General features: G+C 40.2%; 1 protein-coding gene across 1 annotated transcript; it reads left to right on the top strand.

The window, feature by feature from the left end:
• The first annotated feature begins 5,799 nt into the window (after positions 1-5,799).
• LOC124119872 (pancreas transcription factor 1 subunit alpha-like) lies at positions 5,800-11,687 on the top strand. The gene is made up of 2 exons (XM_046482536.2): positions 5,800-6,470; positions 10,781-11,687. The coding sequence occupies exons 1-2, from the start codon at positions 6,032-6,034 to the stop codon at positions 10,978-10,980; spliced, it is 639 nt and encodes a 212-aa protein (XP_046338492.1). The 5' UTR covers positions 5,800-6,031; the 3' UTR covers positions 10,981-11,687.
• Positions 11,688-14,147: the final 2,460 nt, after the last annotated feature.

Raw genomic sequence — 14,147 nt, 5'->3', positions numbered from 1 at the left:
GTAAATGTTGTATACGACGTATGCACGTTCTATATACTCTGTGCACTGCTAGTGTTCACGTGCTCTATGTACAACATGTATGCCTGTTTTACTGCTAGCGTCTGCACACTATATGCCTCAAAGTAAGAGAGCACATAGACTTACCCCATATGAGCCCGTACACCGTCAATAAAGATCCAATATGGTCGTTGTTTTTTACCTGATATGAGACCGCATCCGTCAGTAACAGTCATCTTGGATTTTCCAACACCCATCTCACATATTTCACAAGAATATTCATGGACAGAAATTCGTTATTCGACACTGTTTTGTGATGTGCAAGGTCATAAAGTTTTAAAGACATTATGTTACTAATAAAAAATATAGAGATGTCGACGAAGAAGGGCAGTTGAACAGACCGACGGTTTCTGCAAAATGATAAGGCCCTGAAGAATATCGTTACCGTATGGGTAAAATTGATAGAACTAGTAGCTATTCCCCAGAAAAACAAAACAACAAACAGCAGCATACGTTTAGTGGCTATATAAAGTAACTCACAACGGAGGTCACTGATTTACAAATAGCAACATCATAGAACATAATATAGGATGACGTCACAATATAGAAATAGAAATAATTAACTATATCTTCTAATCTGTCTTAGCCATCCGGTTATGTGTAACATGTAGGTAATGAGAACATTTGCAATGAAATATTTTTGAAAATAGTGTATTTTTTATGTATGTGTAATACAAACTGTTGTAAAATACGTGATTTCGACGACTTACATGTATTTATTATTAGCTTAAACAATATCGCGTCGAGTCAGATGGGCCGAGTTTATTGATTTTTCACACAGAAATAGAGTCTTTTCAATATTATTCAAATAAGATTTGAATTTCAAGCATGAAATACTTGCATGAAGGAGGCTGGGTGGCGGCTACTTTGACCTGCGCCACTTGGTGGCGGGGACTGCAGCCAGGTTGTCGGGTACTGTCGGCGGGAGTGGCTGACGCCATGGCCTTGTGATGCCTACAATACGTTGCGCGTGCTGGAGGCGCGACACACACAGATACATGTGGCCAGTTGCTAGATACCCGACATCTAGCACCTTTAATTTGACCCACAATGACCCTTGGGGATTGAGGGTGTTTTGGTTCTACATTAAAGCAACATCCATAGAGTATGAAATAATCCCTGACTTCGCCTACTTGACTTGTCATTAGCTGCAGATCGCCTGTAGCGACCCCTATGAAAAATATCGACCATTTTTCCCCACGCGGCATTACTGAGAAGAATGAATAATCAGTCACCCGAAACGAAGCAGGGTGGTAATCTCAAAGACTTTTAATGTATTTACCTTTCTCAATATTAGTATGTAGCGTATCTATATAACCTTTTGTCGACGGTTCGCTGTAGTCAGACAGAATATAGCTGATGTAGACGGTATGATGTAAGTAAATGGAATGTAAAACGTTGTGGACTATAATAAATGCTGTAGGTGTGTTGGCTTGATATCCTATATATGGCGTAGTGTGTGCTGCAGCTCGATAGAATATATCTCCTGTAGATGGTGTGCTGTAGGTTAACTTTCTTTTGCCTTAGTGTTTTGAAAGATGCTGGGACGAGAAACCAACACTCATTTCCACCTGACATGACCCCCTTCCTTTGTTAAAGTGTCTCCGCGTTCTGGGGACAAAGCATGCCCTGCCCTCAGTCTGGGTAAGGCGATAAACAATCGGCTCTGTTTGCGCGGTGATGTTTTTAACAGTATCGCCTATACGTTAGTCGTCATCCTTGCATCTCAACGGACCTCTAGATAAGAAATGGAGAGGAGTGTGTATGGTGGTGGGGGAGCTGATATCAGCTATGTTCATCTATCCAGGTCTTCGGCCGAGCCATGTCACCCCCTGCAGCAAATATTGACCCCCTCACAGATGCTGACACGGTATCGGTTCCCATGCTGTATTGACGCACGTTACTCACCACATTACGCGGCATAAATAATGGTTGATATGATGTAGGCCATGTAATAAATGGCTGAAATTTTAAAAATTGACGTTATTGATCCCGACCAAATCCGCATAAACCGCATGTTGGTATTACAAGTGAATAAGTATTTTAAATGCTTCAATATATGTTCTCAGACAGATTAAAGTTTCTTGTGATGAAAATTTTATGCAAAGATTATTTTTCTCCAATGTATATAAACCCAGCTATCTTGTGCTTTTGTTTTATTACGGTTGAAGTGGTGACCCGGAGAAGACATATACGATAACCACATTGTCGGATACATTCCTGTCGCAGTTTTACATGAATTACATTTCAGTGTAACCAGAATTGTTGACAGCATTCTCCATACGTTCATATATCAGGTGATTATATGCATGTTAATGATGCATTGACCTTCATTATGCATGTAAAATTCATGTCGACTTGTCGACTCTACCAATCGGTAACCAATAGCACATTCAGACGTATTTATAGATGATTTGTGAAGAGTTGTACGAGCATTTCGAAAAATAAAACGTTATGTGACAGTGTAAACGTTGAGATTAAGCCAATCCCGACTCCCCAAACACATTTGTGTCTGTCAACGTGACAGTGACCAGCAACTCACTGGGCACGGCGGCCCTGACCAGATAAACAAACAGCAGTGCAGTATTTCTGTTACAAAGCACAACCGCTGGTTCAGCTCAAATGCTTAAATGAACGACGTGTACTAAACATTAGTAAGCATTAGTGGTCCTACCAGCATTAGTGGTCATATCAACATTAATGGTCATATCAATATTAGTGGTCATATCAATATTGGTGGTCCTACCAGCATAAGTGGTCATATCAACATTAGTGGTCATATCAACATTAGTGGTCATATCAATATTAGTGATCCTACTAGCATTAGTGGTCATATCAACATTAGTGGTCATATCAATATGAATGGTCCTACCAGCATTAGTGGTCATATCAACATTAGTTGTCATATCAACATTAGTGTTCATATCAATATTAGTGGTCCTACCAGCATTAGTGGTCATATCAAGATTAGTGGTCATATGAATATTAGTTGTCATATCAGCATTTGTGGTCATATCAACATTAGTGTTCATATCAATATTAGTGGTCCTACAAGCATTTGTGGTCCTACAAGTATTAGTAGTCATATCAATATGAGTGGTCATATCAACCTTAGTGGCCATATCAATATTAGTGGTCCTACAAGCATTAGTGGTCATGTAAACATTTGTGGTCATATCAATATGAGTTGTCATATCAGCATTTGTAATCATATCAACATGAGTGGTCATATCATTATAAGTGGTCATATCAATATTAGTGGTCCTAAAAGCACCAGTGGTCATATCAATATTGGTGGTCCTTCCAGTTTTCGTGGTCATATCAACATTAGTGGTCATTAGGTGTTCTACCAAAATTAGTTGTATTGTCAGCATTAGTGGTCATATCAGAAACATAAGCGGTGAAAGTAGATAATATTTTACACCAGGGGATGGAGTGGGCGGGTCAGGATGGTGACATGTGCTTCTGTGCTTGATGTGAAAGGAGGTTCGGGTGATAGCCATAGACTACTCTTGGCTACTGTGCCCTGTTGTGGAGGAAGGTGATGACGACATTGGCTACTGTGCCCTGTTGTGAAGGAAGGTGATGACGACATTGGCTACTGTGCCCTGTTGTGGAGGAAGGTGATGACGACATTGGCTACTGTGCACGGTTGGGAAGGAAGGTGATGACGACATTGGCTACTGTGCCCTGTTGTGAAGGAAGGTGATGACGACATTGGCTACTGTGCCCTGTTGTGGAGGAAGGTGATGACGACATTGGCTACTGTGCACGGTTGGGAAGGAAGGTGATGACGACATTGGCTACTGTGCCCTGTTGTGAAGGAAGGTGATGACGACATTGGCTACTGTGCCCTGTTGTGGAGGAAGGTGATGACGACATTGGCTACTGTGCACGGTTGGGAAGGAAGGTGATGACGACATTGGCTACTGTGCACGGTTGGGAAGGAAGGTGATGACGACATTGGCTACTGTGCACGGTTGGGAAGGAAGGTGATGACGACATTGGCTACTGTGCCCTGTTGTGAAGGAAAGCGATGACGACATTGGCTACTGTGCCCTGTTGTGAAGGAAGGCGATGACGACATTGGCTACTGTGCCCTGTTGTGAAGGAAGGCGATGACGACATTGGCTACTGTGCCCTGTTGTGAAGGAAAGCGATGACGACATTGGCTACTGTGCCCTGTTGTGAAGGAAGGCGATGACGACATTGGCTACTGTGCCCTGTTGTGAAGGAAGGCGATGACGACATTGGCTACTGTGCCCTGTTGTGAAGGAAGGTGATGACGACATTGGCTACTGTGCCCTGTTGTGAAGGAAGGTGATGACGACATTGGCTACTGTGCCGTTGTGAAGGAAGGTGATGACGACATTGGCTACTGTGCCCTGTTGTGAAGGAAGGTGATGGCAACATTGGCTACTGTGCACGGTTGGGAAGGAAGGTGATGACGACATTGGCTACTGTGCCCTGTTGTGAAGGAAGGTGATGACGACATTGGCTACTGTGCCCTGTTGTGGAGGAAGGTGATGACGACATTGGCTACTGTGCCCTGTTGTGGAGGAAGGTGATGACGACATTGGCTACTGTGCACGGTTGGGAAGGAAGGTGATGACGACATTGGCTACTGTGCACGGTTGGGAAGGAAGGTGATGACGACATTGGCTACTGTGCACGGTTGGGAAGGAAGGTGATGACGACATTGGCTACTGTGCCCTGTTGTGAAGGAAAGCGATGACGACATTGGCTACTGTGCCCTGTTGTGAAGGAAGGCGATGACGACATTGGCTACTGTGCCCTGTTGTGAAGGAAGGCGATGACGACATTGGCTACTGTGCCCTGTTGTGAAGGAAGGTGATGACGACATTGGCTACTGTGCCCTGTTGTGAAGGAAGGTGATGACGACATTGGCTACTGTGCCGTTGTGAAGGAAGGTGATGACGACATTGGCTACTGTGCCCTGTTGTGAAGGAAGGTGATGGCAACATTGGCTACTGTGCCCTGTTGTGAAGGCAGTCGATGACGACATTGTCGGGGTCGGGACATGAACTCCTGTGCATGGTGTAGTCCGTTGTCCCGTTTTAACTTGAACACTTCTTGAAGTTTAGAGTAATGAGTGAGTAACGCGAGCAAAACTTCATTTTTATCTCCATAAACCAGTTTGATGGAACACCGTAACACCGTCTTCGTTGAGATATCTATCAACATACCCAAACGTGTACTATTTAAAACTCCTGAGTGCTATGCGGCCCATTGTTCGAGAGTGTCTATGCTCAATGTACACGAAGGATCGCCATGCAGTTTGCACCAAACGTGCCTTAAATGTTCATTAGAAATCAGTATGCAGAGAGAAAGACCCACGGGCATAGGACACCGTGACTTAGTTACTTGTCAAAACAATTAGTTCATGAAGACGCTATTAATAATTATGAAATACCCAAAGCTGAATAATTGGATTCTGAATATCTGTAAGTAAACGGAATATGCTACTTAAAATTTCTACCACAAATGGTTGTAATTTTATATGTATAATGTTTTGTTATTATTTTCATTTCCGCTTCCTTATCGATTTTCAATTGAAGTCGGTCCTGCTATAACCATAAGCTCTCGTTGTGGTAATTTGCTGGTCTCAGGCACGTGCCGCGCTGCCGGCTCAGGCTTGTATTCTGATTGGCTTATTGAATGATTGACAGACGGGTTGCATATTTACGGTCAGCTGATAAAAACGAGAGAAATTGACAACTAGTAGACAGAAAGAAAATCCTCTCACTGGACGAATAGTCACAGCAAATGTAGAAAGAATAGGAAGTAATAATCAGCAAAGCCTTTTGCCAAAGTTACTGGCTAAAGGCATAAAAGGATTCCTCCGACAATATGGCAGCCAAAGTGATGTGAGCAGCAGCAGCCCAAGAGGAGGGTACTTTAGCATTACCTTCATCCTTTACTAGCTTCGGTTAAATGTAAAACCTAGCTCAAGATGACCACCACACATAACGGTTTTATCCAACATCAAATTTTGGCAAATTTTGATTTTGGTGTTTACCCAGCTTCCGGATCTGTGAGCCCTTATGACAGTCAGTCTGATTTTAGCTCTCCCAATTCCGATCAAGAAAATATTGGCAAACACAGGAAAAAGAAAAGAAAATGTATCCAGCAACAAGTACAGCAAAGACAAGCTGCAAACCTGAGAGAAAGGAGGCGGATGCAATCTATAAATGATGCGTTTGAGGGACTGCGTGAACATATTCCTACTTTGCCGTATGAGAAACGATTATCTAAAGTAGATACTCTCAGATTAGCAATTGGCTATATCAGTTTCCTCTCAGAGCTTGTGCAAACCGACTCTCAAACTAAGGAAAATATCAGCAACCATATCGGAGAGCAACCGAAGAAAGTGATCATCCACTGTCATAGAGGTATGTAGTCTCCCGTTTTAATGTCGCACCTGTGTGGTGCAGAGAACACACGATGCAGCATGTCCTAGGCGCATCGATACATATAGTAAAAGATTTGTCTTACAACTTTCACTAATGGCCAGTTTAAAGGCTCGAACATCAAGCTTTCAACGCCCGTTTATCTGCTTCACCTGTCATTGCACTTCTTATGACAATGATGGCAACCCTACGTTTATATGATATTTCGTTAGGACACACCGGCATGTTATATTCTGGCACTAGATATAAGTATCATGTCATATGCGGATCTTTTTCAAACTTATTTGGTTATATATGTACAACACAATTAACACAAATACCAAAGGCATCATTAGGTACGTATACGCTAATTTATGATACAATACAGTCCATTCCCCAACAACCTGTTCAAAACAACAGTACCGCCCCACCCCAACCCCGCCCTCACACACACCTCGTTATGTATGATGATACTAGCTACAAGTATCGCGTGATATATTATGATGCTAGCTATACGTATAATGTGATATATGATGATACTAGCTACACGTATCATGTGATATATGGGGATACTAGCTACACGCTATATCATGTGATATATGATGATACTAGCTACAAGTATCATGTGATATATGATGATACTAGCTACTCGTATCATGTGATATATGATGATACTAGCTACACGTATCATGTGATATATGATGATACTAGCTACACGTATCATGTGATATATGATGATACTAGCTACACGTATCATGTGATATATGATGATACTAGCTACACGTATCATGTGATATATGATGATACTAGCTACACGTATCATGTGATATATGATGATACTAGCTACACGTATCAAGTGATATATGATGATACTAGCTACACGTATCATGTGATATATGATGATACTAGCTACACGTATCATGTGATATATGATGATACTAGCTACACGTATCATGTGATATATGATGATACTAGCTACAAGTATCATGTGATATATGATGATACTAGCTACACGTATCATGTGATATATGATGATACTAGCTACACGCATCATGTGATATATGATGATACTAGCTACACGTATCATGTGATATATGATGATACTAGCTACACGTATCATGTGATATATGATGATACTAGCTACACGTATCATGTGATATATGATGATACTAGCTACACGCATCATGTATCATTTTGTTTCTATTCTGCTGATGTCAAACACCAAATGGTTTGGCATGTGTACGAGCCTTTCTACCCTTGTCAACGAGCCACGGAAGACAATCTATTTAAAACTACAATTATTACACGCATAGAATCACGCTTTGAATTATTAAATAGTTCCAATATAACAAGTATTGAAGATTTCATTTAGTCGTTCTTTACAATTAAGACTTGGCTATTGGGGAAGATGTATTCAATACAGTACTTCAACGTGCCCGTCATCTGGAGGAGAGAGATTGTCTCGGGTGTGAACCGACCGATGCTCAGACGATATGAATAAATACGAACGGTTTTAACGGCAAATTAGACCCCTATTAATTCAGGGTGGAAGGGCATTATATTTCAGAGCACCCTTTACCAGTGACGGGGAACAGGGCGTTAAAGGGCGAGTTTCTGCATAGCGGGACCCCTCCCCCTTCCTGCTTCGTGCGGAAAATTGTGTATGCTTTCCTACCATCCATCAATGATTGGCTTAATCATGACTATTGAAGTTTATATTTATTTATTTATTTATTTATTTATTTATTTATTTATTTATTTATTTATTTATTTATTTATTTATTTATTTTACAAAATCCTCAGCCACTCTTAAATTTACAATATAAAAAGTACAAATAAGTAAACAAGAAAAGCAAATTACGTTCTCATTCATTCATTCATTCATTTATTCAGGGCGGTGGGGTAGCCTTTTGGTTTAAACGTTCGCGCGTCACGCCGAATGCCCGGGTTCGATGTGGCATATGGGTATTATGTGTGAAGCCCATTCTGGTGTCGCCCGCCGTGATATTGCTGGAATATTGCTGAAAGCGGCGTAAAACCATAGTCATTCATTCATTAGTAAGGCTTGATTAACACTTCTCCACAAACAGAGCTGATAGTGCACCACACAAATGACACTGTCTGCCTGGATATACCTGCTAGCAGACAGGGCGATTACGTCTGATAACCCTCCTAGACGTGCAGACATTACTCTGTACGCTGCTATAAACATCTACTTGTCAATCAAATTAATATCTCGTTTATTGCACATAGTTCACTGACAGTTGCACATGGCTCGTGACATTATTTGCCAGCGTGTTTCAAGTGCCTTGAAACGTTTTAATTACATGCCTTCCCTGGTTAAGGTGAGATAGAGGTTAGAAAAATATTATATAAAAAGTGTAACAGGTAGAATTACAATGACGTCTGGCTTTGTCCATATACTAATTCATTCTCTCCGTTGATACAGTTAGGATTTGTAGTCAGTGTACAATCTGAGTAATCTTTGAAAATTCAAGTCTATTATAAAATGCCAAATGCACATTTGTATCGAGACTTTCTGGCCAGTGATTCAACTAATCAGTTATTTACGCGGAATATGATGTATTTACAGACACTCCTCCAAACACACGCCACTTGACTCTACTAACTGCATATCCAGTCCACTGACCAAGCTTGTAAGCAAACATTTGTTTATCCTGACAAAATACTGTACTCAGTATCCGGTCCTTCGATACAAATATAAACCTGTCTCCGGTAACCTTCCGACAGTGGTGTGGCAGTTACCGATGCTTCTGTAAAGTACTCCTAACTAAAGACGTCTCACACTGCCCCTTTATTTTCTTCAGCGTCAAAATCACGCATCTTTACCGCTGGCCTTTTACTAACAACCACTGCTCTACGCTCCTCAACTTTGAAGTCGACTCACTAAGAAACATGAACCCTACTCTGGACCTCATTTCCCTAATCTAGCGTCACGTTTCAGCCAATAAAAAGTATCCAATGTGCTAATTATATGTTGCTCCGGCAGACTGAATGTAAGATACATTGTTCCTCCCGCGGGGACAAAGAACGCCCTGGCTCTCTCTCCCTCTCTCGGCAGGTAGACAACAAGTCACGTGATACACACCCTACACTTTGAACTTTTGTAACGAGTTTGTATGTGGGTTGTTTAAGTGGTCATCATTATTCATTAACACTCTGGGGCTGGCTTAATATTGCGGACCCGGTGTTAACATGATTCAACGTACTGCTGGCTTCCTGTCGTCACACCTCACCGCCAGGGGTGGCTATTGTTGTAGGTGGTATATTAAGTAGTGCGACATGTCCGCGAGTTGTTTTACGTGGTATATTAGGTAGTATGACATGTCCGCGAGTTGTTTTACGTGGTATATTAGGTAGTATGACATGTCCGCGAGTTGTTTTACGTGGTATATTAGGTAGTATGACATGTCCGCGAGTTGTTTTAGGTGGTATATTGGGTAGTATGATGTGTCCGCGAGTTGTTTTAGTTGGTATATTATGTAGAAATACATCTCCTCGAGTTGTTTTACGTGGTATATTGGGTAGTATGACATGCCCGCGAGTTGTTTTAGATGGTATATTAGGTAGTATGATGTGTCCGCGAGTTGTTTCAGTTGGTATATTAGGTAGTATGATGTGTCCGCGAGTTGTTTTAGGTTGCATATCAAGTGGTATGATGTGTCCGCGAGTTGTTTTATGTGGTTTATTAGGTAGTATGACACGACCGCGAGTTGTTTTAGATGGTTTATTAGGTTGTAATACGTGTCCACGAGTTGTTTTACGTGGTATATTAGGTAGTATGACATGTTCGAGAGTTGTTGTAGGTGGTATATTAGTTAGTATGACATGTCCGCGAGTTGTTTAAGGTGATATATTGGGTAATAGGACAGGTCCGCGAGTTGTTTGAGGTGGTATATTAGGTAATATGACAGGTCCGCGAGTTGTTTGAGGTGGTATATTGGGTAGTATGATGTGCCCGCGAGTTGTTTCAGTTGGTATATTAGGTAGTATGATGTGTCCGCGAGTTGTTTTAGGTTGCATATCAAGTGGTATGATGTGTCCGCGAGTTGTTTTATGTGGTTTATTAGGTAGTATGACACGACCGCGAGTTGTTTTAGGTGGTATATTAGGCAGTATGACATGTCCGCGAGTTGTTTTAGGTGGTATATTGGGTTGTATGATATGCCCGCGAGTTGTTTTAGGTTGCATATTAAGTGGTATGATGTGTCCGCGAGTTGTTTTAGGTTGTTTTACTAGGATGTGTCCGTCAGTTCATTAACTTGTCTACATTCTCATTGTTTCTCCATCAGGGATACACGAAGAGGAAGAACAATACGGCCTCCCTCCTGTAGCGGGGCACTCCTTGTCCTGGACCGACGACAAGAAACCCCACATAGGACCAAACAATATAATGGTCGCCAAAATTTGGACACCAGAAGATCCAAGAAAAAACAAAATTCAAACGGAAGCAGATTGTTCAGGACTTCTTGACTCGACTCTTGACATATGATATACTGTCTGCAACATGCAAATAGTGGAGAAAGGGAAAGATCCGTCTGCCAGCTTCACTATCCAGAACTTCAAGAAGACTAATACGTGAATAGGAATGTTATTATTTCAAAGAAAAGAGTCTTTTGTTATATTATTTGCTCAGGTTTCAATTTCATTCCAGCCAAAATGTTGTCAACTTTTCGTTGTCAGCAAACCTTATGTATGCTAATGCATCATTGTGAAATGAGTTTGAGGTGTTCAATAATGTTACAAGTGAACGCTAGTGTCAGCTGATTACCATCTCTGCAACAAAACGCCCGATATTCATTACCGACTTGAACGAGTTTATCCACAGACCATCACCTGGGGACTCTATTTTGGAGTCTGTGGTCTACCGAGTGCTGAACACTAATCGAGACTGCAGTTTACGGTGTGCTGAACACTAATCGAGACTGCAGTCTGCGGAATGCTGAACACTAATCGAGACTGCGGTCTTCTGCGGTTTGAACACGAGGTGATGCTGCTGTCTACTGGACCCAAGAACATAAAGAAGTTGTAAAGGATCAAAGCAGTTTTGTGCTACCTGACTGTTTCAAGCTATGGAGACACGATGTTGACTTGTTACAATTCAGTGCAATGTTATGTTTTGTTGTAAACTTTTACGGGGATGGAACTTATAGTCCTGAGGTCACGGATAAGTGGAATAAATTTGTTATTTCTATTAAAGCCTTGCTTTGTCACATTTGAAATATGAAGTTTTCGCAAAAATGTATTGAATGAAGATTTATGTTTCCAATGAATCTGGGTAACAAAATACAATTTGATGTTAGGTAGGATGTTAGTCTACTCCCCCATTACTTGAGAACAATCTTATCACATCCGCCCAACCAGCGCTAGGCGACAAGGACGGTTTTATTGGTTACACGTAGAGCTGCCCCTCAATCATGTGCTTCATTATACAACTTTTAGTAATAATTCAGAGCTCGTACCTTAATAAAAATCCAACATTTTACATAACTATTATCTGGAGAGGTATTCACAAGCAGCTGAACTGCGCTTTTACTTCTCCTACACAAAAGAATGCCAACAAAGGGAACTAATCCTAGCCGCTATAAATGTGTGTGTTTGAGGTAACACATTTTAAAGGCGTTACATATATTTGAACTGGTTGATTATGTGTGTTTCGCGGGTACACTTGTATGTGTTGTGTTCTTTTGCACTACCCTCAATGGTTTTCACATATACCCAGCGAACTGAACCATTATCTAGGCTTCTATAAAGGTGAAGATAGAATCAACCTGGACATCTACTGACGACTATAACAGGTTACACTACATATTGGTGACTATTACAGGTAACAGTATAGATTGATGACTATTAAAGGTAACAGTATAGATTGATGACTATTACAGGTTACAGTATAGATTGATGACTCTTACAGGTAACATTAAGATTGATGACTATTACAGGTAACAATATAGATTAATGACTATTACAGGTAACAGTATTGATTAATGGCTATTACAGGTAACAGTATAGATTGATGACTATTACAGGTTTCAGTATAGATTGATGACGATTACAGGTTACAGTATTGATTGATGACTATTACAGGTTTCAGTATAGATTGATGACGATTACAGGTTACAATATTGATTGATGACTATAACAGATTACAGTATTGATTGATGACGATTACAGGTTACAGTATTGATGGATGACTATTACAGTCTTCAGTATAGATTGATGACTATTACAGGCTTCAGTATTGATTGATGACTATTACAGGTTACAGTATTGATGCCTGACTATTACAGGCTTCAGTATAGAATGATGACTATTACAGGTTTCAGTAAATACTGATGACTATTACAGGGTACAGTATTGATTGATGACTATTACAGGTTACAGTATTGATGGATGACTATAACATGTTACAGTACTGATGGATGACTATTACAGGTTACAGTATTTATGGATGACTATTACAGGTTTCTGTATTGATGGATGACTATTACAGGTTACAGTATAGACTGATGACTATTAGAGGTTACAGTATTGATAGATGAATATTACAAGTTACAGTATAGATTGATGACTATGACAGGTTTCAGTATAGACTGATGACTATTACAGGTTACAGTATAGACTGATGACTATTACAGGTTACAGTATAGACTGATGACTATTACAGGTTACAGTATTGATGGATGACTATTACAGTCTTCAGTATAGACTGATGACTATTACAGGCTTCAGTATAGAATGATGACCATAACAGGTTTCAGTATAGACTGATGTCTATCACAGGTTACAGTATTGATTGATGACTATTACAGTCTTCAGTATAGATTGATGACTATTACAGGCTTCAGTATAGAATGATGACTATTACAGGTTTCAGTATAGACTGATGACTATCACAGGTTACAGTATTGATTGATGACTATTACAGTCTTCAGTATTGATTAATGACTATTACAGGCTTCAGTATAGATTGATGACTATTACAAGTTACAGTATAGATTGATGACTATTACAGGCTTCAGTATAGAATGATGACCATAACAGGTTTCAGTATAGACTGATGACTATCACAGGTTACAGTATTGATTGATGACTATTACAGTCTTCAGTATAGATTGATGACTATTACAGGCTTCAGTATAGAATGATGACTATTACAGGTTTCAGTATAGACTGATGACTATCACAGGTTACAGTATTGATTGATGACTATTACAGTCTTCAGTATAGATTGATGACTATTACAGGTTTCAGTATTTATTGATGACTATTACAAGTTACAGTATTGATGGATGACTATTACAGTCTTCAGTATAGATTGATGACTATTACAGGTTTCAGTATTTATTGATGACTATTACAAGTTACAGTATTGATGGATGACTATTACAGGTTTTAGTATTGATTGATGACTATTACAGGCTTCAGTATAGATTAATGACTATTACAGGCTTCAGTATAGATTGATGACTATTACAAGTTACAGTATAGATTGATGACTATTACAGGTTTCAGTATTGATGGGTGGCTATTACCGGCTTCCGTACAGATTCATGACTATAACAGGTTTCAGTATTGATTGATGACTATTACAGGCTTCCGTACAGATTCATGACTATTACAGGTTTCAGTATTGATTGATGACTATTACAGGCTTCC

Source organism: Haliotis rufescens, unplaced genomic scaffold (genome assembly GCF_023055435.1).
Source record: "Haliotis rufescens isolate VD_foot unplaced genomic scaffold, xgHalRufe1.0.p SCAF_10, whole genome shotgun sequence".
Taxonomy (NCBI): Eukaryota; Metazoa; Mollusca; class Gastropoda; order Lepetellida; family Haliotidae; genus Haliotis; species Haliotis rufescens.
This window is presented reverse-complemented; position numbering and strand designations above follow the sequence as displayed.